This window comes from Anoplopoma fimbria, chromosome 21 (genome assembly GCF_027596085.1).
Source record: "Anoplopoma fimbria isolate UVic2021 breed Golden Eagle Sablefish chromosome 21, Afim_UVic_2022, whole genome shotgun sequence".
Classification (NCBI taxonomy): domain Eukaryota; kingdom Metazoa; phylum Chordata; class Actinopteri; order Perciformes; family Anoplopomatidae; genus Anoplopoma; species Anoplopoma fimbria.
The window spans coordinates 4,897,629-4,923,925 of NC_072469.1; the positions used below are offsets into that span (position 1 = coordinate 4,897,629).

General features: G+C 40.5%; 2 protein-coding genes across 2 annotated transcripts in view; both read left to right on the plus strand.

Annotated features, from left to right (window-relative positions):
- Positions 1–1,432: 1,432 nt before the first annotated feature.
- LOC129111044 (patched domain-containing protein 3-like) lies at positions 1,433–7,040 on the plus strand. Its single transcript, XM_054623337.1, has 4 exons — positions 1,433–2,152; positions 3,203–3,324; positions 4,921–5,066; positions 5,398–7,040. Exons 1-4 carry the CDS (start codon positions 1,433–1,435, stop codon positions 6,966–6,968), a joined length of 2,559 nt encoding a protein of 852 aa, XP_054479312.1. The 3' UTR covers positions 6,969–7,040.
- Positions 7,041–11,854: 4,814 nt separating this feature from the next.
- gpr158a (G protein-coupled receptor 158a) overlaps positions 11,855–26,297 on the plus strand; it is a 65,345-nt gene continuing 50,902 nt past the window's right edge. The window contains exons 1-2 of the mRNA XM_054623288.1: positions 11,855–12,711; positions 25,012–25,117. Of these exons, the coding sequence (XP_054479263.1) occupies positions 11,855–12,711; positions 25,012–25,117 (963 nt within the window). The remainder of the gene's footprint in view (positions 12,712–25,011; positions 25,118–26,297) is intronic.

The window sequence follows — 26,297 nt, forward strand, 5'->3', positions numbered from 1 at the left end:
TAAAGATACTTAAACATGGCTGACTGTGAACATCCTGCACATGGGGTTTGTGACCCTGTGGCCTTTCTTTATGAAACAACTGGAGGAGGCTTGTTCTTCTCCCAAATCAAGTCATCTGATGTCATCTAGCAACACAGAGGAAGCAGTGTGTGTGTTTGTGTTTGCCTTTTATCGCACAGAGAAGCGTTTCCTTCTGTCATCAGTGGTTTCTTTTCTGGGAGCGAGAGCCAAACAATCAGCTAACACATCTCAACACCGTGTTCACCCGAGGCTCCCCCTGCTGATTACCCGAGACATTGATTTGCACCCCGACGTACCTCTGTGAGGAAGAGGAGGAGAGAAAAGAGAGCTAATGAAGGTGTCAACGGGAGGCTTGCCACCAGAAGATGATTGTTATTGGATTGAATTTATTTGCATTTTGATGCAAATACACAGGGCAACAAAAGACCCGCTGGCTCCTATCTGGTGTTGACAGTCTCTGATAACAACGCAGACAAAAAAGCAGTGATTAGATTCAAAGTGAACAAAATAACTGAAGGGTCCTGAAACAGATTACATTTAACTGATGCCTCCGTCAGGGCCTCCTGGAGACCGTCTGCCAGGATTCTTCTGGAGAAGAGAATTCCATTTCTGGCTCTGAGAATGAGAAATCAACGACCTTGAGATGGATCTGTGCGAGATGAGATGTGAGCTTCGGTCTCGGAGGGCTCAGATTGACGGCTGACTGACAGGGGTTAACTGCCAGGGAAGGACGACAGGCTCGGAGGTGTGATACTGACCCTCTCAGACCCGGTGTTGAGGGCAGCATGTAGGCCGGATGTTCCTGGAGTCCCAAGATATTCCTGTGATTGATCGTCTGCTATGTTCCAGAGCCCTTATAGAGTGATGCATGGATGACATGTTTCAGTAGGACAACAGGAAGTAAGCCTGCACTCGACAAAAAGCCATTGGGATAATTCCATTTTGGGATTATTGCAGAAAATAATAATAATAATACATAAAAGGTACTCAAAAGCACTTTAGGTTTAGCTATTGGTGTAGCAACCACCTTATTTAAAACACATAAAAGCTTCAAAAGTCACAAGAGGGGCGTTTACTAACTTAGTTATTTAGTTACTAAACTATGGCATGCCCTTTTGTACTTGAATCGTAAAGTCATAAAATGTGACTTGTTTGATTGGGATTTTCTGTAAGTGACGTTTTTTCTGGGAACTCTTATCATTTCTCTGTTTGAATTGGGTGTGAAGGCATTTCTCTTTCCTCTTGTATCACTTTACGGCCCCGAAGGAGCATGAGATTACCAGTAACGCCAAATATTGGAGTAATTATCAAGCCTTTATTGGCAAAAGAGACTCACTCTGACCTTCAAAAGTAGGGTGTGTGAAGGCTTTAAAAGGATGTGATTCCTCCACATCTGAGCTACATTCTGAAGATGAGCTGCAGACGGACTGACTGTGTGGCTAAACCTCTATCGGGCCTTTTTGAAAGACTCGGATCACTTGTGGGCTCTTTCCCTTTTTATTTTCTGGTGATTCCTCTCATACTCTCTGCGGCCCTCGGCGGAGGCTTCACTTTCCTCAAAGACAGGGAGGACAATGACTTTGAGCGGCAGTTCACGCCCAGGAAAGGACCCTCGAAGGTCACGAGAGCTTTCATCAGGGAGAACTTCCCCTACAATGACTCCATGTTTTCAGAGAAGCGGCTGTACGACAAGGAGAACTTTGCCTCCATCATTGCTGTATCGACCGGCACCTCCAACATACTAACAAATCCGGCCTTTGAGGACATCGTCAGACTCAACAATAGGGTCCTTGACATCTCTGTGCACAATCGAAGCATTGGATTCAAAGACTTGTGTGCAAAATCCAGAGGAGAATGTGTCTCAAACATCCTCCTGGAAATGATCAGCTCCAATGAAACCGATCAAACCAGCATCGTCTTCCCAGTACAAACGCACGGATCCAGTTCAGTGTTCCTGGGCTCGGTGCTCGGTGGAGTTACCACAGATGCTAACGGCTCCGTCATAAGTGCTCAGGCTGTAAAACTCTTGTACTACTTAGATGACAAGGAAAACACAGTTGACGCCTCAAAGTTATGGCTGAGAGCGTTTAAAGTACTGTTATCAGAGGAGAAGGACAGAAAACATGTTGACGTACGTATCTCACTGCTGCTTTCCTCTCAAACTGTTGAATATTTAATACTGTACTATGTTTTAAATGTGTTATATAAGATCTAACAATGAGTATTTAATTAGCTCGGTCGAATGGTGTGCCAATAGAGCATGTTTAAGCTTTTCAGTGATAATGAGAACACTTGTATTTTTGATACGTATTTTGAAAATATCTGACTAAATCATTATAAGAAGTTTTTTTAAGAGCTTCTTTCTAGACAGGGACCTACGTGGAGGGATATCAGAATGGAAGAATATAATGTGTTTGCCTAAGTAGACCCCAATACAATTAGCAAAACCAAGTAACAAGTAAAACCTACAACCAAGACTGACTGACAAGTTAAAATCCTACTAACAAAGTTTGCATATATTTTTTTATGATTATTCCATATTAATTTCACATTCTTTATTCATCAACTGTCCCCATAAATGTTCTATATCTACCTACCTGATTGTCAAAATGCTGTTTTAAAGCCCTCTTCCACCACCATTAATATAATTATTGTGGATAAATGCAAAATTACATTTTATTTTATGTCCATTTAATGATATTTAGTCAAGAAATATAAGAATCAAACATAAAAAAAACTGCCAAGGGTAATCTGTAGAATGCACATTGGTTATCTTTACAGCCAAATACAATATATGTAGGTGTTTGAAAGTCATTATGGGAATTGTAGTGTGTCACTAACAGAAGTAAATGGAGCATTTTGAGGCTGGATTGCAACACATCGCTACAAAATAACTTTGAATACATTTAGCACCACAAAATTGACAAAATAAAAGTGGATTTTTATTTCATAGCTGTGATGTTAATCTGTTCATGTGCAATATAATGGGCATACAGATGTATTTTCTAAACACATACAGCCTATCTGCTCCAACTGTATCTTTAACTGTATCACTTCCTTTTCAGATAAAGTGTTTGGCAGTGTTGCAGTCACACACTCTGCTTTCTTTGTCCTGAAATCAACCTGCGCTGTGTAAACACTTATTCTAACTTCATGTTGGTGTATTTCTTCTGTACTCTAGGTGTCTTACTTTACCTCCAAATCCAAGCAGCAGGAGATTGACAGTCACACCACAGATGGCATCCCTTTATTCCTCATCACTTATGCCTGTGCTATCACCTTCTCAGTGATATCCTGCCTGAGGTAAGAAGTGATCAGCGACCGTCACACAGTGAGACATTTCCTGAATGGAAGCCAAGTCTGAGACGCAGAGAGATGTTGTTTATCAAAGTGACTGTTAAAGGGAAAACACATGCAGGTCACATGTCGAGATCAGAGTGTTTGTAATTTAAAGATGTGTCATTTTTACTTAAAATTCAGTTTAGATTTTAGTTGTTTTAAATGTGGATATAAAGTTTTTTGTCAGTTTAGTGTCTCTGAAGCGTAGTTTCGAGCAGTTATTTCATATGTCCGTAACAGCTAAATTGTGATCATTCAGGGAGAAACCTGATAATCTAATACAATCCGTTAAAAAACATACACAGGATCAAAACATTAGAGTTAAACAGTAACAGAACATGAAGCTTGACATATTCTAGGTAGTTTTACTACACTATCACTTGATTACAGGTCTTTCTATTACTTTCTTTGTTTAGTGTTTCCAAGAAGTTTATATTGCTTTGTTTTAAAGTGAGACTATATAACTTTTGAAAGAGGAAATTGCACATTAAAATGTTGAATTCATAAACAAACAGATCCAACCTTCCTCAATTCAACACACTCAGACGTTCTGCTGCTGTAGCTTTACTTGGTCTGATATGACCCGTAGCTTATAGAGATTCACTGCTTATCTGGCTCCTGTTAGCAAAACAAAGCAAACACTAGTGATCCAGTTTGTTGACTTTATCATCCCTCTCCACTTGTGCTACTGCAGGTTTGATCATTGACCACAGACCTGCGTTTGTCACTTGTGTTCACAGTTGCTGCTACTTAGCAAGCAAAAAGTTGCACAGTCATGCTTTAAAGAGCAACTTAGGGAGTTTGTGTTTACATTCAATGCTAATTGCCAGAGTGTATAGGGTGTATCCTTGAGGTCTAATAAATAAGTTGCATGTATTTCCTTCCTCATAGAATGTTTGCAAAGCAGTTTTTTCTATGAAAAGTTTGAGACCTGCATTGTTTACGTCCATGTTTGCTAGCTAGTCTTCTTCTTCCCTCCCCTTTGCTGCATTGTTACTAACCATAGATGAGTGGAATAGTGAGAAATCAGTGGCAGGACTGTGTATTGGGTGTAATGTGTGCATGTGAGCGTGCATGAGAACAAACATAACCAGGACCCACACATAAAACATTGCGTCATAGCGCTAAAAGTGGTCAGGAACGACATAAGGTCTTTTTAACTGTCTTTTTTGCTGACCTTCATGAGTTTCACTGCTCATCTTGCAGCAGCTAAATACAAGTGTACTACAGGGTGTGGCAGTACATGGTGACATCACTGTTGGGTGTGGTCAAAGGTCCAATTTATATAAACATTTCAACCAGATAGGGTAGTGTAACATAAGTAAGTCATGTAGCAAAGCCTTATTTTTTATTTTACTGTATAACATTTTCCACTAAATGTGCAGATATTTGTACTTGTTGCTAAAAACATGCATGTGTGATGCCTTTGTTGCACGTATCCAACAATCAGCAGGATTATTCTGAGGCTGCTCAGGTTGCGGTTGTCAAGATCAAGTGTGGAAAAAAGGATGATATTCTGAATTGTACACCATCAACACCCTATCTCTACCTCGTTGACAGATTTGACAATGTGAGGAACAAGGTGTGGGTGGCCGTCTTCGGAGTCCTCTCCACGGGCCTGGCTGTTCTCTCCTCTTTTGGCTTGCTGCTTTACATCGGAGTGCCATTTTCTATTACAGTCGCAAACTCTCCTTTCCTCATACTCGGTGAGAAAAAGCACCCTTGTCCCTTGTGTTTGTTACGGACTGTAGTTTTAAAGGTGTAGTTGTAAGTGTGCAAGAAACATACTGCATTTACATAAACGTGACAATGAAAAAGATTTCTCTGTGGTGTTTTGCGGGGCATTAAATTGAGCAGTATTTTAACCGCTTCATATAGTTTAAGGTAGATTAGACTATAGAAGTTCATCTTGTTTTATGGGCATTTTGATGTTTTACAGTAAAAATCGTGTAAAATGTTTAAAGTCTCACAAATGCAAAGTGCCAGTACCTCAAAAGTGTCATTAACTTATCATCTCTACTATATTTTTTTCTCCAGGAATCGGTCTGAACAACATGTTCGTAATGGTGTCCGACTGGCAGCACACCAATGTGAAGGACCCGGTGCCGAAGCGGTTGGCTCACACCTACAAAGACGCCGTCATGTCCGTCACCATCACCTTCCTGACCGACGTCTTCAAGTTCTCCATAGGCGTCATGTCCGACTTCCCGTCGGTGCAGTCGTTCTGCCTGTACGCCAGCGTCTCCATCGTATTCTGCTACGTCTACACCATCACCTTGTTTGGGGCCTTCCTGGCTCTGAATGGGAGGCGAGAAGCCAGCAACAGGCACTGGCTGACCTGCATGGAAATACCATCAGACCACAGCGATCGTGATTCTGTGATGTATAGCATCTGCTGTGTGGGAGGCGGCTATGATCAGAACACCGGAGCAGAGAAAAAACAACCGGCGAGCAATTTCTTTAAGGATTACTACGGCCCGTTTCTGATCAAACCCTGTGTCAAGGGTGTTGTAATCTTCATTTACGTGGTGTATTTAGCTGCGAGTATTTACGGATGCTTCCACGTTCAACAGGGGATTGAGCTCTATGATCTGGCAGCTGATAACTCGCATGTTACGAGATTCAATAGGAAGGATAGGCAGTATTTTTCTGATTACGGTCCATCTGTGATGGTTATCGTAAATGAGGAGTTCCCATATTGGGATAAAACCAAAAGGCAGCAACTTCTGGGATGTATAGAGGATTTTAAAAAGCTCCAGTTTGTAGACGAGGATGTCTCTACATCCTGGCTGGACTCTTATCTGTCATATGGACGAGAAGCACATTTAAACCTAGATGATAAAGACGTTTTTCTCAAAAATCTATTTCCCTTTTTTGATTTATTTCCTTTTTTCAAGCAAGATGTGAACCTCACTGGCGATTCCGTCCATGCATCCCGGTTCTTCATCCAAACCATCGAAATCGCCAATGCCAGCATGGAAATAAAGATGCTTTCAGGTCTAAAAACCACCACGGGACGATGCAGTGCAGCATCTTTATCGGTCTATAACCAGAAATTCATCTTCTACGACCAGTACGACGTGGTGGTCAGCAGCACGATCAAAAACGTGGTCGTGATCACAGCTGGGATGCTGGTCGTCTCCCTCCTTCTGATTCCAGACCCTCTCTGCGCGTTGTGTGTGACCTGTTCCATCGGCTCAGTGACTGTCGGGGTGACCGGTTTCATGGTGCTTTGGAACGTCAGCCTCGATTCCATTTCCATGATCGTTTTCACCGTCTGCATCGGCTTCACCGTGGATTTCTCGGCTCACATGTCCAACGCCTTCGTCTCCAGCAAGAAGACGAGTCCCAACGACAAGGCGGTGGACGCTCTCTCCAGTTTGGGCTACCCGATACTTCAAGGGGCCGTGTCCACCATTTTAGGGGTGTCAGTGTTGGCTACGTCTGAGTTCCACACATTCAGAACGTTTTTTAAGATCTTCTTTCTTGTCATGTTCATCGGGATGATTCATGGACTCATTTTCATTCCAGTGACTCTGACACAGTCTACATGCAGATCGAAAAAAGAGGAAAGTAAAGACAAGAGTTTGCAGAGCAGCAAACTATGAGCCCAGTTACAGTGTTGATCATATGCAGGCATATTAAGAAGGTGCATTGACTTGAAGATCCCACAATGCAATTCTCTGATGAAAGTCCTTCAGACCGAAAGGTAAAATAAAGTGTTATCTGCATAGATTTAAATTGGCGGATATCTACTCTACCAGATCCCACAATAAAAAAAAGTATTCCAAAACATTTCCTTTATCATCAACTAAATATAAATAATTTGTTAAAGCAAAATGTCCCCTTTTGATGTTCTTTAGAAAGAAAGTCTGGATTTATCTAAACCTATAAATGGCAAAGATCATCTCTTATTCAGAGAAGAATTTTGCCAAAAAGTGTAAGTCAAGGTACCATATTTTATATATAAGTTATTCATTTCGGTTTTTTTAATCTTAATAAGTGAGCTTAACAGATGGTGGTTTTCAGTGATTTTGTAGATCACTCAGTTCTTTTTGTATTCAATGCTATGTAATGTAATCATTGTTAACTGTAGATTAAGTTTCAATAATTACTTTACAATTTTATACATGACAATAAAGTATTCTGTTTCATACTGACCTGTTTTGTGTACTTTGTGTGCTGTTGCATAAAGGTTGACGATCAAAGTCAGCTGTTCAAATACAGTCACTCTTGCAATATATGAATACATGCATTGATTAAAATTCAATGCCTCTTATTAGGCGTGATAAATCAAAATGTATAATTAGCGAAGCACATTTATGTGCTGCTCAACTCTAAACTTGTCTCAAACAGGATATATCATAAAAAGGTTCCATTTTGTTTCTGACAACCTTAAGTGGCTTTTGAGCTTTTATGATTTTTGAAGCACAAATACAATCAGCAGAGGTAAACAGCTATTACACCACCATTGCATGATGACTTTTAGTCGTCTGATTGAGACACTTGTTAGCCACCGCCTTTTTAAAGACACTTAAAGGCTTTAAATTTCACAAGAGACGAATTTACTGACGTATTTCATATCATAGAACAAAACGTTATAACCTCAGAACCTTGTGTTAACCTCAGACCTTATTTCAAACATACATACCACCACCCCATCCTCCCCAATACTACAGCTCAGATCTTCCACAATAACAAACCTGTCAAGAAGAGCAGAAAAAAAGAATCAGATTTTACCATTAGGTAGACATACTTTTTAAATGTCACATTATTCAAAACCTGCACGTAATTAATTGGTGTTGATGACATATCATAAGTCTCCAACTGGCAGCACATTAGCATTAAGAACCCACTGCTCATGCAGATGGTTCACACCTCCAAAGGAGGTGCCATGTCCACCTTCGTCACTGTCATCATCACCATGACTGATGTTTTAGGATTTTTTTTGTTTTGCATTTCTTTAATAACCTTCTCTGCAGCATTTTATGAGCACCAAAAAGACATGAAATATTTCTGTTAGTTAAGGAAAGGATTGAGGATGATGTAAGAAGATTGGGAAGTTAAATGTCCAGTGTTTAGCATTTAAGGGATCTATTAGCAGAAATGGAATATAAAATGTACCTTTTAACCATTAACCGACAATAAAAAGTTTGACCGATTAATGCTTCAGTTTCCGCTCAATTCAACAAAGAAATATAGTAATATCAAAACATTTAAACAAAGAAAACAAAGGAAAACTCAGGCTTGTCGCTACAGGCTTGGCTATCGGTTAGAAAAAAAACAAACAAAGTAGCATCCCTAGAAATGTAATACTACTAACTATGTTTTCTTTAGTGTATAATCACCGAATTTTTCAGTCGATTGCAATCTGCCTGCCAAATCCCACACACTGGCCCTTTAACAGGGAAGTTGACACCTTTAATCCATGTTGCCATCTAATTAATGAGCCCAGATGTTAAAAGACTTCAATCCAACAGCTATGAATGTTATTATCTATTACTGCAAGGACTTGAAAAGCAGATTGATTAAATTGACATTTAAAACACTTTCCACAGCAGCCATTTTGATATACCGACCAAACAGCTGTGCAGGATCGAGCTTTTCCAATTATTTTCCGTACAGTGGTGCATCGATGGCAGCTGCTGGATTTCCACGCCGTTTGGATGCAGATAGATACCAAGAATTCAAGACAGGACAAGCAAGCGGCCTCTTGGATTCAGCTGTATGTCGGTTGGTCGTGAAATCCAGGACGTCTTCAGGTTCCAACTCCCAGCATCCCCGGTGGCGCCACGAGGTCGACTCTCAGCTCCGTCACCCTCCGTCACGCCTGTCTTCTTCACCCTCCTTCCAGGACGAGATGCCTCTGGCCCACACAGCGTGACGTGACATGCCCCTACACCCAGGAGAGAAAGAGAGGGAGGGGGAGACAGAGAGAGCAACTTGGAGCTTGAACTTATAAGAAAAAGAGACGAGGTAGTGAAATACATCAGACCTCCCCTTTTTGTTGTAGTGCTCATGGCTAACACGTGAAGGAGCAACCGCTTGCATCAGCTATAAATGAGTTTATCGATTAGAAACATGACTAGGTTGAAGGGAAAGCATGACTGAAATCCCACAAATAGACACTTTTTGATTTATGTCCTTTATACGAGGACATAAGGGACCTACTCTTAGGTAAAATAACCTCCATTTATGTTCATTTCTTTGGGCTGGATGACTATGAAAACCTTTAGGAAGGAAGGGAAACCTTTTTTTTTTATTTGCTCCATGTTCATGAGTATAGGATGAGGTTGAGGTCAAGGCTCTGTGAAGTCCAGTCAAGTTCTTCAACACCAAACTGGGGAAGCCGTGTTTGTTCTTTATAAGTCGGCACATGCGTCTTTGCTAAAACCTCACTATTTAAAACACGTCCACCACTACCGACTCGTGCTTTGCATGTGCGATACAAGTCTGTGCAAGTCAGAAGTGTTTTAAATGGTAAGATTCAGGCAAAAATGCATGTGTTGTGGAAGAATTGAGCATACGACTGAATAAACAAGACTTGTGCTTCAGGGTTACGTTAGAGACGGATGTGTAAACGGATGTTTTGATATTGTTTTGCCGTTATTTAACCTGGCCTTCATCTTAGTAAATTATATACAAATGGTCATTTTGAGGATGAAGAATACCTAAAAACTTATATTCTCTGTTAGCTGCTTTCCCTCCTACAAGAGCTCCCACTTTTCTGCCAATGTAAGAACAGTTCTGGTAATTTCACAGAAGATATTTTGTATCTCCTGTAATTAGTAAGAATCTGATGACATTTGACGGGTTGTTTGGTCACTGTCAATCAAATGTGACAAACTTACGCTCAAACAGATGTGATGAAGCATATTTACTCTGTTTTTTGTGTCCAACATTTTATAAATAACATCTATTGATGTGTTTGTTTTATGCTTACTATCATGAACATTCAGGTGATTTCAAGGGGCTTAACCTGACCCATGAAAGTATACGGGCAGGGGTTGCTCTAGTCCAGATCTCGGGCCATTCGGTGTGTTATGCAACCTTTCATCACATGTCTTATTGGAAGACAAGCAACTAAATGTGGCCACCCCCATTCACTCTACTTATATTTTCTGTTTTTGTACTTTGTATTTTTGATAAAACAGTTTTGATAAAACATTTGAATTTGGAGGTAATTATGTTTGGGTAAAAAAATGGAAATGTAATAATGCTGAATGCCATTGGTACATTACATTATTACAGTCATTTGAGACGCTTTTTGGACTTACAATCAGTAGTATATTACATATCATTCAATTCACACACTGATTACCATGCAAGGTGCCACCATCAGACTCTAACTAACATTCATCATCCAGTCCACAAAAGCCTTGGAAATGGGGTTAAGTGTCTTGCCCAAGGACACATGCTGCCAAAATGACCCTCTGATTGGAGAACTATTGCTCTCCACTACGCCAAATAATAATATTGGCCCCTAAATGTGTTTAGAAAACCCCCCCACATATATGAATACAATTATATTAAGTATCTAAATTCATGCACACATATGGATATATATATTTCCCACTACACTATTTGGCATCAGTGAATTTGGTTTTCAAATATTTCCCAAATAGTTTCACAACTACAAATGAAAGTGAATGTAATTAAGCTTCTTTTTGACTCCTGAATGCCAAAGTGAGAACAAATCTCCTCCCTATGGATTCTAAATGAAGTGCTTCATTTTGGTGAATCAACCGTCTGTCCGTTCAGCACCGGACAGCTCCACCAACCAGACGCCGGGCAGTGATTGACAGAAGCTGCGGGCTCCTGGCGGACCGATGAGGTGATGAGGAGGACGGGGAGCAGCTCTCTGTGGCGTCGGTGGAGGCCTTACTTAATGCTCTCTGTGGTCGGAAGAGGGCGGAGTGCGTTTTGTTCCCTGACTCGGTGCCTCATGATAAAATATATATATATATAAATATATAAATATAATAATAACCTGCCCACATCACCCCTCCCTCCCTCCCCTGCTCGTTTGGATTCAGTGTATGCAGCCTGCAGAGGGAGAACATCCACCGCACAGCAAAGCCAAGACAGAGAGAGAGACATAGAGAGAGAGAGAGAGAGAGAGAGAGGTGGTGGTGGTGGTGGTGGAGGTGGGAGGGGGAAACAGCTGCAAGCGGATACTCCACATCAACAAGCTGTATGAGGCATCTGTAAAGGAGGAGACGGGATTCAGCGACGGGGTTCCTTCTGCGTTTCTTCCTCCTCCTCCTCCTCCTCCTCCTCCTCTTCTGCTTTTTTTTTCCTCATTCCAAGATCAGAGGCGTGGAGCTTTTGCATGAAGCACTACAAGTGGTGAGGCGATGCTTTAGTGGAGCAATTTTTTTATTCTTCTACAGCACACCCGCCCAGCGACACCGTCATTTCCAAGCAGCAATATCTCCACCACCACCACTCCATCCTCCCCTCCAACATCTGCGGACGCTTTCTCTGGAGGGAGATGGCTGTTTTCCGGCTGTCTCTGCTGCTGCTGCTGCATGTGGGGTTTGTGATCGGATCCAACCACAAAGACGCGCAATGGTCAAATAATACGCACGGCGCACAGACGCACCGCGGGCATCTGGCGCATCTCCATCTCCATCTCCATCTCCGTGCGCCTCAGCATCCTCTGCCGCAGAAGACAGAGGAGCGTCTCCCCCGGGTGGTCACTGCTTTCCTGCACACGGGAGACTCGACCACCTTGAAGCATGCCAACTGCTCCAGGAGGTACGAGCTCTCCTCTCTGCGGGGGAGGTCTCATGCCAGCCCGCATCCCTCCATGGGCAGCGTGCTGGACACTGTGCTGCACGCCACAAACTTCCTCAACATGATCCTGCAAGCCAACAGGTCCAGGGAGCTGAGTCTCCGGAGAGACATCGAGTGGTACCATGCCTTAGTCAGGAGCATCCTGGAGGGGGATGCCAAGATCCACCGGGCGGTCGTCACTTTCAGCCCGGACTCGTCTGTCTCTGGGCCCTCGGTGCTCCTCCAGGCCACCAGGGCCGGTGGGGAGATAGTCCTCCAAGACCTCTCCAGCGTGGCGCACCACCATCTGCACAACCGCACGGTGGACACGGAGTGGTACCACGATGTCAAAGACAGGAAGAAGCCCAACTTCCATAAGAGGGTGCTGAGCCAAGATGATAGATCACTTGACAGCTCTTTGGAAAGAGGGGAGAGTTTCATCCCGGACAGGACGCATGTCAAATGGTCCTCGCCCTACCTGGAGTGTGAGAATGGGAATTTTGTTCCCCGTTGGCTCCTGACCTTATCGGCTGCCTTCTATGGCCTGAAGCCCAACCTGGCTCCTGAATTCAGGTAGGCACACTGATGGTGGAAACCTGAGCAGTCATTTAGCCTATAAATAGAAAAAGGCTGTTAAAAGACAAGCTCAGCAAAAACATCACTTTTTTTTTGTCATTAAAAGTGCTGATTTTCTTGTGTTAGTTGTATTATAAGATTCACGAGAGACGTACAGGTGAGTTCAGGTGGGTTAAACCACCACCACATCTTCAATCCCTGCCTCTCTGTCCTCCCCAATACCAAGGGGGGGTTCTTCTCTCCTCCAGTCTGACAAGGCAGCGGGATGCTAAAAATAACCCTGGATGTTACTGGATGTGGCAGTGGTGGAAACCTCTGGCTACAGGCCCTATAATTCATTTATCAAAAACTCTCTGGGCTGCATGCTATACTACTCAGGAAATGTTGCGTGCCCTTTTTGTTATTTGGGGGCGGCTGTGAAATCTCATGACAGGAGAGATATAACCTTATTTTTTAAAGCAAAAGCAGATGAAGAAATTATGAAATATGTCTGGTATTTGGGGTTTTGTTTTGGTTGGTTTTTTTTTACAATCCATGTCCTGAAGCCACCCCTGTTGCAGCTTGCTTGTGTAATGTGCCACGTTTGTGCCACCACCGGTCCTTGATATACGTGCTGGTAATAGTGGAGTGTTAAGGCTCCATATGATCCAACAATCTTCCCAATGAATATTTAATACGGATCACTAGTTGTGTGTGTACTGCCTTACGATGAATCTTTAATTGATAGACTGGAGTCGCTCACCGGCACGGATTGCAAATGAGTCTAAACCTGCAGTGATTTATATGCTACTGTAAGAGCTACCTGGTGGAGAATAAAGCCTCTCACAGCAACTTCACACTGAGTCTCAGTCTAACTGAAGCAGTCTGATAATATGTGAAGTTATTTTACGAGCAGTCAGAACTCCAGTTTATCTGTGAAAGCTCAATTATTTTCATATATGGGTTTGATTTTTACTGAATAATTGTGTTAGAGATGCTTTCTTTCCGTGGCCAAAGCAGCTGTATTGTTGTTGTCGTCCGTCCCCCCCCCTTTCGAGGCCTCCTCCATTAGATCGTAGGTGTGACACGCGTGGGCGTTTGGTATTGTTTAATGTCCCCGGAGAGGGGTCTGTTCAGGCGCAAACATCCCGCTGCGCCTCAAGGAGCACGAGAGCAACATCCATTCATGAATATGTTTTCCTTACTCTGGGGGAAAAGTGCTGCGCCAATCAAAAAAGACACACACTTCCTACATGTTTACTACAAATGCAGTCGGGGATTCTTATAGATCTTATGGATTGCTTGTAGAACATTTACATTTTAGACCAATGCAAGTATTTTGCATTTTTTCTTTATGCTAAGCTATGCTAACGAAGTTGGTAGTTGTCGCTTCATATTAAGCTCACGAAAAAGATTTGTGCGGTGTAAATCTTCTCATCTAACTCTCGGCAAGAAAATGTATATCATTTGTGTGATTCGCCTTTTCAGTCACAAGTTATTCATCAAAGCAAATGTTTAACAAAAGGGAATTTCAACCCTTATAATATATCTAATTGTGGATGCTTTTTTGATTTCAATGCAAGTACACACGGGGAATGAAGTTCACAATTATAGTTCTCAAGTCATAAATATATATATAGGAAGCTCCACAGATACAGATGTTAATCAAGGAAACAAAATCAGAAAGAATTTTATCAGACGGAATAAAAGGGAATGCATCGACGCTCATATTCTGGAAAATTCACATAAAGTGCAGTAACCACACTCATCAAACACACCAGTAAACTCTATATGCTCATATGAAAAGAACCGTTACTTATACTACTCATGTTTGTATGTTCGATAGGAAGCTACCACCAGTAGCCAGTTAGCTTAGCATAAAGACTGGAGGCAGAGGGAAACAGCAAATAAATAGCTTGTCACATAATCTCCCGTAAAAAAACACCATTTGTAATTTTTACACTTTGGTTTTTGTAGACATTAAAACTGAGCCAATCCAGCTGTTTTCAGAGTACAGACATGAGAGTGGGATCGATTTCTTATCTAACTCTTTGAAGGATAGGGAATAAGGGTTATTCCCAAAATGTCAAACTATTCCTGAAGGGCCAGTGTGTAGGGTTTAGCGACATCTAGCAGTGAGGGTGCAGATTGCAACCAACTGAAACTTCTCCCGTGTGCCAAGAGTGTAGGAGAACTATGGTGGCTGACACAAAAACAAAAAAACACAAACAGTCCTCCATTGTTTGTTCCAAAGAACACTTACTCCATAATAGTATATTCCATTTGTGCCAACAGACCCCCCTAAATGCTACACGCTGGACCTTTAATGACCAGGACGCTGCGTTCACATCTGATGATGGAATTTCTTATTGTCATAATGTTGGTCTGTGCAAATTTGACACAGTTTTACTAAATTCAACAACCAACATGTAGCTCTTTTAATGGCCGTTCATTGGAGTAGATTGCCATGCAGTCGAGTTGCCATATCTGAATAACCTTTCTAACTATAGCTGGATTTGTGGCTTTTCTCATAATATTGTCTTCAAGAGTTATTGGGGGAATATTTCAGGCCACAAACAAAGATCTGTTGCACCTTCTTGTGTCCTTTTTGCCATGCATCATCCCTCGATTACTTTGTTCCTCAACAGCCATCTTTCAAAGTAGCAGGCGACTGGTCCTCCCTGTGCTTCAGCACCCTGCCAGATAAGAAAGAAGAGAGCAGAGGGTGATATAGCCGCCTTCGGACATCAGCTCTCCTCCGCTTCCCATCCAGATGAACACACAATCAATACAACAATGAATTAATAATGAAAGATGTAGAACAACAACCCTGCATGGACCATCTTGATTCAGGCCTTTTCAATGCTTCAGTCACTTCCTGTTCGGAGTGATGATGAAGCAAGAAGCAATGTGACTTGTTTTTATGCGTTTGGCATATGGAAATAGATTAAAAAAACGTGGGGTGGTTTTTTTATGCCGTTTGTTTGTTGAACGTGCAGGTGCTAAACAAACCAATGCGACTTGTTAGAGGAGGAGTGTGTGGACATGTGTTTGATATAGATCGGCCTGTTTGTTTCCGTGAAGGTGTAAGAAATTGCACCTCACATGTCGTCTCCTCCCGTCTGCCTCTTCAGCTGCACTCAAGACGCAGGGGAGGCGGCTTAGACCACACAGAGAGGACTGGCTGTTTCCGAGCCTGCAGTGTGTAACACTATGTGTGTGTGTGTGTGTGTGTGCGTGTGTGTGTGTGTGTGTGTGTGTGTGTGTGCGTGTGTGTGTACATGCCATTGTTGGAGGTTGAGACATTCCTCAGGATGATACGAACCGTCCTAATTGGCAGATCACTCTAACTTCAGACAGGAACGCGTTGCAGCACACATCCACACAAATGCAAAAAAAAAAACTAGTTTGAACAAAAACACAAAGTGGGAATACACAGAAGAGGAAGAGAGGGAGTTGGTGTATGTGTTAGGCGAACACACTGCACTTCAAACTCACCTTTCACAACACAGACCTTAATTGCTTTGAGGCTGAAGCTCAGGCAGCAGCAGCAGCAGCACTAAATCAAGCACTATCACTAGTTTAAATCTAAAAAGTAGACTGTAAAGATATTCTTTTCTGCACATTTCTCCAAAGGCCAAATAGGTTATAATTAGATAGCAGGATAGTCTTCATTTACGCTTGGCTTGGCGCCCCATTTTGTTGTACAAGCAGCTAAAGTCTGGACAGCCCGACTGCTGTGGGACGCCCAGCCGTCTGACAGAGTGGGAGGCCTCGAGCTCCGGGAGGAGCCGGCAGCATCTGCTCGGATGGACACCATCCAGAAACAAATAGGAAGGAAACCCCACAATACCCGAGGCTAAACACCATAATATATGACGGTAAGCTGAGATGAAAGAGAGAGCAGGAGAGAAAAAAAAAAGTGCATCCAGGGAGGGAAATGAATGGAGATTCTGAGCTATAAGTATTTCTTACTCGATAAAGACGTGAGAACGTTGAAATCATTAGTGAACCAGTGAGTGAAACCTGAAGCAACCAGGGGTTAAAGATCCTAAAGGTGCTCCTTCCCCCCATTGGCTGACGTCACTGGGACTCCGCTGGTCAGTGAGGCAGCCTGTCAATACGACGCCCTCAGCCAGCAAATGTCAACGCTGCAAAAAAATCCTCGGGCTCGCTGTAAGGAGATATTGTTTTTTTCTAATAATACTGCTAAGTATGGGGATAATCTCAGTGATTTTTATACCATTATGGTGATGTACTTTGGTTGCCTCTCGAGGGATATAAATCTGTAATATCGTTACTGCAGGTTTATCCTTAACTAATCTGGTGTGCAGATTATAAAGGACGCATCAGAATGGACTATATATGGAATATTGCTTACTGGGGAAAAGGAATTCAGCTACTTTCAGGTTTTTAACATTTTTGTAAGGTGAATGCAAAATACAGGAAATACTTTTTTTTTGTAGATGTCTCATAATAATTATATAGCAATATAAAGGAGGACAAGCATATGAGGAAAAAGGACAAGTTAAACACCATTTTCGAGGTTTAAGAGATTCAAAATTTATTTTACAAATACTGCTGTAAGTTGGCGAATATCCCTTTTCCAATTTCCATTAAGTGTGTCTTGCTATAATATTTCCACAGAGCGATCACAACAGTTTCCTCTTGTTCTCTCTAATTCTGCAGCTGTCAGCATTATTGTATGATTTGAAATTGAAATGCAAAATATAGAATTTGAATGCAACCTTAACATGCAAGTCATCAATGAATGTTGGTTACTTGAATATTGCTTGTTGCATGAATTGTAAGATGAAGCTACCAGTTTTAAAGGACAAAAATGGGATAATAAGGCTGGAAATAGCAAGGATAAAGCGCTGTTTATTAAAAGCCATAATAAGTTTTTCATTCAGAATTAAACTGTTTAATTCTGATGTAAATGTCACCTACTTTAGTCAGACTATCAATCAGCACTCTCCTCACAACTGTCAGGTTTTTTTTTGTCAGCAGTTGTGACAACTTGGTGTTTTGTCTTCAGAGGAGTGCTTTTAATGACAAGAGTGTGAAGGGTCCAGAAGAGAAAAAAATCAAAAAAACCTCTGCATTCCCTTTCTTTGACAGCCGCTTCGCCACGGGCGCTGTGTCCTTTTTTTGATTACCAGCGACAGAACTCAATAAAATGACCCAGGTCGCAGTGAAACGCTGGTAGACAAGCAGCATCCTGCCCAGCGGCTACACTCACATTAGCTTCTGCTCGTCCTGTCAGCTTAATGCATTTCCATCACATAAGAGGCATCTTTTTTCTTTGGAGGGCTTCACGGTTCTTGCATTGTGACTGTTCCATGACATAATGCACGAACTGTGCCCTTTCTAAAAGGACAGCAATGTGTTCTTCTCAAGACACTCTGGGGCAGGAGATATGTGCAAGTTCATCTGGGCGTGCAAGTCTTCTGGCTACATGGATAAGAAAAAGGATAATCTTTAAGCTTGTGCAAGTCTTACATGTTCTCCTTTATACTATTCTTTATTTATCTGCACACAGTCAGTGTAGCTGGAGACATCTGAGCTTAATTCTACAGCTTCAGAAGAAACATGCGGATGCTCTTCATTCCTGTGCAAATATAGACAATATGATAACAAAAAAAAATCAGTGTTTAATAAGGATACAGATTAGAAATGACCAAACGACGTCTTAAAATAGCTTTTCAGACATTTCTATATTAGTATTTATGTCCCGACATTGTCATTAATTTAAAGAGTGTCATTAATTTATATTATGAACTCATATGCTGCTGCAGTTATGGCCAATTACTGTACACCCACATAAAGAATTACTTAAATTATGATTAATCTTGTCCATACAGCATACTAACTATAAACAGGATTAGATTATGTAGTTTGTTCGCATTGCAACAGTGACATTCAAAAGTTAGAGCACATACTTAAAGGAACATTGTGTAGCATTGAGGTGGTCTATTGGCAGAAATGGAATATAATATTAATTAAGTATTTTTTCTTTAGTGTATAATCACCGGTATATCATAATATCATAATCGATATGTTACCTTAGCATTAGCCGTTCATATTTACGTACAGAGTTGTTCCTCTTCATGGAGTCTGCCGCCAAGTTACCCAGAATGGACAAACTATAGGGGGACATTCACGTTTTCGCGTCGGGCCCCGTAGTACACGCTTTGCACATGGGAGAAGTTTCAGTTGTTTGCAATCTGCAACCTCAACACTAGATGCCGCCAAATCCTATACAAGAATCCTTGAGCTGGGTATTTTTTAAGTGTGGTATCAAGTGACAAAAGTAAAAAGAGGAAAAACACATCTTTAATAAATGCGATTTGTGTTAAAAAAAAACAACTTTACAGAATAGATGAAAAAATATTAAATCTCATTTGGTTTGTGTTTGTGAAGTTTAATTGAAAGTTTACCAGTGTTGGCCAGGTGACTTGAAAAATGCAAATGCTCAATGAAGAACTGTCAAAAGTTATTTTACAAGCTTTCACACCCATATGTCACATCTTCTGTATTAAATGTGTGTAGAAATAGAAAATGATTAAGAAGTCAGCATGTTGTCAGACTAAGTGAATCCAATTTATGTTTGGATGAGTTGTGATATTTAGAGCTACTTTTTAGTACCATTTGAGACGCTTTCCACCAATGAGAAGTTAGACTATATTCCAATAAATTTGAAACGAGTAATATGATTTTGATTTACAGAACACTGAATCCAGTAATCTCAGCTCCACCAGCAATGACCAATAACTGATGGCTGTCAAAAGTGAATGTCATTCCAGTTATTTTACAACTTAATTGAAATGTTCCCCATTCCATTAACATTCTGTCAAAGCTGTGTGATAACATACTTGTAAAAGCTTCTGTTCATATGAGTGAAAACTGTCTCTAGTCACACTTTAATTTCTATCAATCCAACCTGGCAACCCTGCCAATTTTGAAGGACATTAGCAGTTAGCTTCACTTTAGCTTAGCTTCTAGTCACCCCTAATGCTAGCTTCTATGCTAAGCTAACGTTTCTTTTCTCTTTAGTACAAGAAAAGTGTATTTGTCTTCTTTTGGTGGCGACTAACGTTAGCTGACTAAGCTCAGTGTTAGGTTGATGTTAGCCCCTTCGTCCCTCTGTCTGTCAAACTCTTGGTAGAACAGCACACAAACCGACCTTTTAATACATTAATGACCAGCACGTTTTTGTAGAAAATGGTAGTTTATGTTTACTTAATATCAGCCAAAATAGTACACTATAGTATGTACAGTTACTGTGCACTAAAATTGATAAATGCTAATTTGCTATTGTTAGGTAATAATTTAAAGAATCAGAAACAGTTTAACTGACAAGTAACGTTAGATTTACACATACTACAAGTAATTTGTCTTTGTGTTTTGGTGCATAATGATAAATCATAAGTTAAGAAACATAATTAAGAAAAATGTACAATAGAAAATATGGAAAGCATAAGAAATGTTTGAAAATGTACCTGTTTTTAAAGTGGATAAGCTGTACAGTATATTCAAAGTGAACCATGCTATGTTTTTATTTAAAAATAAAACATTAATGCAAATTATATTGCATATGGAAGGCACTAAAATGATCATGTATGCCTCATGTTATCACACTGCAGTCCCCACTGAGAGACAGCTAATAATAGCTGTTAGTAGAATAGATTATTATGCAGCGCTTGATCTGGTATTAGTCTTAATCCATTCACTGCGCTTGTTTTACCAACATCTGTGTGAAGAGCAATGGGTTCACTGTGAAATTAACTATGACAATAATCATATGAATAAGTCTTATGTGCTCTGATTAGTCGAAATTCAGACTTAACCACAGCGTTGTGGTCTTAAAAGAGTGGTTAAATGGGCAGATGAATCTCAGAGCCAATTTTCTGGGCCTGAATATAGACAAACAGCTGAAAGCCTATAGGTCTGACATTCAGTATTCATTCATGAATGCATCAGAGACTGACTTGTAACAAAGGGCTGGATATAGGGGCCTTTATAGCGAGAACGTTTCAATGAATATCCCTTTGTAGCCCGAAGCAATTACCCAGATATATCTCCAGTCAACTTCACAATGCTAAGGGCTAACATTAGCACAGTCTGACTGGTGTGTCAGAAAGACCAGAGCACCCGTTGGTGGGATGCTCCTCTCTTTACCGCCCTGGCCTTTAGACCCCACAAAGAATGGGGGATGAGAGGAAGAGAGCACTGTTTCCTCGGGGCTCCACTATCTGCTGCTCTCTGTGATAATCCTGTCTTTATGCCCCGAGGGCCTTGATGGCCACCATGATGCTTATGTTTCTTGTTGCCACTCTATAATTACGATCCCGATCTTTGTGCTTTCTGAACGCATTTTCACTTGACATCGCTGTTACATAACTAGTCCCAGATTATTATTTTTTTACATGCTATTTTATATGCTTTATGTGCACAAGTTGGAAGTGGATGATTTTGAGGGGAAATAAAGGAGAAAACGTGCTATTTTATTCTTTTTATAAGATTCTCAATCAAACAAGCAAAAACCTTTAGCCGCCAGTGACACATAGATTTTGATGAATCCTGCATCCTGTTCTTGTGCTTCATTGATTCACTCTTTCCTACCCTTATTACATACAGGAGAATTGAAACGGAGGTAATTTCTCGACAAAACAGCCAGCAGTGCAGTAGGGGGGGGAGGGGGGTCAGTTTTCCCCAAGGCAGGACCGGAGCAGCAGTTATTAATAACAGAAGTACAGGGATTGAGAGCGTTGCACTCGCCCAGTGTCCACTGGGAGCTGGTTATAGTGAACAAGCTCCTACATCTGGAGAGCATGCCACACCAGCAGATTTCATGTGTGTGTGTGTGTGTGTGTGTGTGTGTGTGTGTGTGTGTGTGTGTGTGTGTGTAAGTGAAAGCTAAATGGACAGGCACAATATTGGCCTATGCTGTGTCATGGTTTAAATATGAGTAGGTTTTGAAATGATTTTATCAATATGTTGTTAATATTTAAAAAGGATTGAAGATATCTTTGACATGGTGAGATGTCAGTGCTGTAGCAGGTGCAGTTGCTGTATGCAATAAATCAGCTATTAGTTGTATAACTCACAATAGATAACATTTTTATTTTAGTTCACATATGTTAATCAACTTGACTGAAGTTAGATCAGCAGTGAGCTTTAACTCTTTGTCACAGTTTCAGTGCTTTCCGCCTTCTCTTCTTGAGAAACATGCTCTGCCACTTTCTTCCTTGTGTGATGTTTAGCTAAGTTACCACGAGAGCTGGTTTGACTTGAGGCGTAACTATGGAAACCAAATCGGAGCAGTAGACGGGGCAAGGTGTTAACGTGCCTCTGTAATATCAGCATTGTCTTTTTGTTGATATTTTCTGATACAGAACCTGTAGGCATTTACACTTGATAAATTGTTTGAGGAGACAAAGACGGAATATACTTAATTAAAATGTTTGAATTCATTATGTGAATGAATCCGGTGTCCGTTAGTTTTCATTTTTTAACACCGAGTTTGAGCTGTTGGTGCTTTTTTCTTTGTCTTTTCAGTTACACCTGCTATTTCTGTTCATGCTAACAAGTTGTTTTTTTTGCTGTTGCTGCTTTGTACTTTGTTTTGAATGCCACACTTATTATGAGCCGGTACTAGAGATATTCAAATGTTAAGTCAACACATTAACGCTTTATTTCATGTGTCCATAGTTGCCTAACATTTTTCTTTGTAGCTTCCTTGAAAGGGCTATCTTATTTGGTGCTTATTATGGGAAAAAAGAAAAAGTTCTGAAACTAGTTGCTTTGACTTGTCCTTTTATGCAGTTGTTGCATTTAATAGTTCATTTTGAATGTTTTCCTTTCAAAAAGAGACCACTGACACTGTAAATAAGATGACTAGACGGCAGACGTTTTTAACTCAATAGCTCGAGTAAAACATATTCTGACATTGTTTTTTATCTTGTATTTTGATGTTTGCTTCGATGCATCTACATAACAGCTCTTTACTATTTTACAAGCCGATTAGTTTGTGGACTGCTGTTTTGAAGCCTTGAGTTTGGCGTTTTGGCCGTCGGCATCTTGGCTTTTTTGCAACCAATGAACGGCGCAAATCAAGTGAGAAATAGAGTCATTTTCTCATTGACTTCTATACAGTCAGACTTCTTTTTGCAACTAGAGGAGTCGCCCCCTGATGGCCAGTAGATAGAATGCAAGTTTAAGACACTTCCATATTGGCTTCACTCCTCAGAACTGGAGGTTGTTGCCTGGTTAATAATACAAATCATAGTATTCTAAAAGAAGACTTATTAGCCAATGATCACTGGTAGAAATTCACACACTTCATCTAAAGGTGAAATCAACCCTGAAACAGCAGTCACTGCACTCTGCTTTTCTCTTTGCTATCTGTTAATCCTCTAACAAAATAATGTGAATGTCAATGCTCACACAAGCGTCACGGCAGTTAAAGGTTATTACAAAGTCAGTCACTGGTTTATTGTCGGTGAGGCAGCTCCAGGTTTTGCCTCATTAAACAGATTACAACACAGATTCAGGTGTTCGCTTTGGACGAGTTGTGTATTTTATTCATACTGATCCAGCTCTCTGAATATTTATTTGGTGGCTTCTGTTGAAAAACTGCATGAGAACATCTAGTTTTTTTTTTGCCAGTTCTCTATGAATAAGGCATCCATGTGTATGTGAAATTCCTTTTTTTATTATTGCACATTATCTAGGTGTCATGACACTCATCCTGCAGCGCTATAATTCTCCAGCATGTCCTCCACAATGTTTAAAGTCAGTATAGATTTTTTAACAACATTTCGCCTCAGGCTGCGCTCCATTTTTAAGTCTGCCAGGAGGAAAAGCCTGTACGTGGGCTGGGGTCACCGAGAGACAGTTAAGAGGTTCTTGCTGAACTGCTTCTGTCTGAAATGTATAGTTCATGTGTAGAATACAACTAGATATAGGTTATACTTGCTTGATTTTCTTATATATTGTATTCAGCCATTGGTCTGTCCTGTTGGCTGCAGCTGTCAGATAGAAAAAGACATATGCCACACCAGTGAAAAGACGGTAAAAATCAGAGAGACTGACCTTCAGTATCAGAGACGCTGACCTTCTCTTCATAGAGCTTTAAGCAGCTAAGTAAGTGTAAATCCTCAGCATCCGTGTTAGAAGTTCCTGCCTGGCTCAGCTGTGCCGAAATCGACCACACTCCATCCTCTCCAAGCAACCGTTGCTGAGTGTTTTGTTGTGTTAAGTGATCTATTGTCAGTTTATCGTCTCGCTGTCCATATGAGTTTCAGCTGAGCAGGAAGAGAGGGGATTAAAATGTGGATATTCCTGTTCTTCTGATTCCCAAAAGCACATTTGTTTTTACAGTCAATCAGTAGTACATATTCTTCTCTGAATTTGCATTATAGCCTGTTATGTTTTGTGTGTAATTTGAACATTGTGATCCTTAATTCACTGTACATTTGTGTACATGAAAAGTTAAGGGTTTTCAAAGTGTGACGCCATCCTTTTCGGGGCATTATAAAGAGGAAGTGCAATGTAGCCATCGAGTCTGTTACTTAGCTGTTATTTTCACAAACTGGCCCCATAATAGGTATGCTGAATTAGCTTTTAGCAGCTCTTAACTGCAGTTTAAATCACGGATGTACAGACGATTCTCAAGCAAGTTCTGTGGATGGACTTTTCTCTCCTGCCCCCTTATCAGGCTTAATTTCTGTATTTAAATGCTCGCACACATTCAATTCTTAAATCTTGTTTATATTAGCACTAATTCTACAAATTGCTAATGCTAAATGTTGTATGAGGGTGATATTATTGAATTGCTGATTTTATAAATCACAAAATACCAACTCCAGGTTCACCAATATCAAAAGCAGCTAATGTAGTATTATGAAAAAGAGAGAAATATGCCATGATTTATAAGGTGAATGCATCATTAATAGGCTATTATATATTTAACTTACCTTCTTAGGATTTGCCAAATATGATGATTTTTTTTTTTTTTACTATTCTCTGTTAATTATGTAATCACATTCATGTTTGAACACAAAACAATGTTTAATGGTAAATAATAAATGTTCATTATGTGAATTATCTACACTAACAAGGGGATCTCTGCAGAAATGCAATTACTGCAGCACTAAGAAGAGTGCTCTTTTGCTCAGGCTGTGATCCAACATCTTACTGAACCTGAACATTTTTAAATTTTCTTAAACTCTCAGTGGATACAAACCTGTCACTCTGCACTGACATTGCTAATTCTTCAAACAGCCGGGTTAATGGTGTCCTCCTGTCTTGCAGGGGCGTGGTGCGAGTCGACATCAATCTGCAGGATGTTGATATCGACCAGTGCTCCACTGACGGCTGGTTTGCTGGAACCCATCGATGCAACCTGACCACTATGGAGGTGAGTGACAAAAGAGTGATTTGCTCTGGAAATCTGAACTGTAATTTACATGCGTTCAGTCACGTCTCAACGAGGTACTTCATGGAAAAGCACTGTACATCACGTGATGGATAGTATTCTAATTCCTCTTTAATGATACTGTTAAAACCACTTAACTAAACACTATGGGTTGTTTTAATATTCTGTACATACATTTTTTATTTTTTAAACATCTCCTATAAGATTTGAAATGTATATATGGGGGATTAGTTTGTTTATATCCAAAGTAATGTTCTGCAAAAAGGGACACTTGCAGTTAGTACTTTTCTTGCTTTTTGTGTTAAATAAAACACAGTATACTATACAAAAGTTAAAACTGTTACTGTGCAAACAATCCCTTGATAATCATCCTTATGAATGTATCCGTCAGTGAGTCATGATTACAGTGAAAAAAATATGTTTTGGTCACACCTGAAACTTTGTTAAACGCACCCGCACCTCCTTATCTTCATCAAGGTTATGTTGTTATGAAGTATGATGTGTCTGTCTGTTGAAACTGAATGCACAGCTTTGCGTGAAACTAGATGGACAGATGGGCCCAATATGACCAATATTCTTTTAGACGACTACCAGAGACTCTGTTCCAAATCTTAAGAGTCCGTTTACATGCTCAAGAAGAAATATATTTAATTTAAAAGTTAAGTGATGATGGAGATGGAGAGTTGGAAACATGCTCAGCCTTGGCAGAGGAGAAAATAGCCGGGCCATTTATATACTGATGAAAAATAGCCCGTCTAAAGGCCTTGGAACATGTGGGCAGAGCTCTTGGACAAGATGATAAAACTCCCCGTGCTCTGCTATTTTTAAGAGGATCTCATCTATCCACATCTACCATTTCAAATTGGAGAACTGTCATCCTTTTTCTTATTTTCATCGATGCGAGCTTGAATAGAAAGTTACCATTTAGCTACTTATTCAAGGATTCAGCGATCATTATGCAACACAGGGTTACGGAATGAAATGCAGTTGTAGCCTATTTTTCAGCACAAAGCAAACAAGACAAACAAAAGAAAACAAAAAGAATTGTGCTTTAGGACATATTTCGAGTTCGCATCAGAAGGAATGCAAACAGGAGTAACAAAACAATTCTCTTCACAGAAAATATGGCAGACATTTCTTGTATCTTAAATATTTCACATTT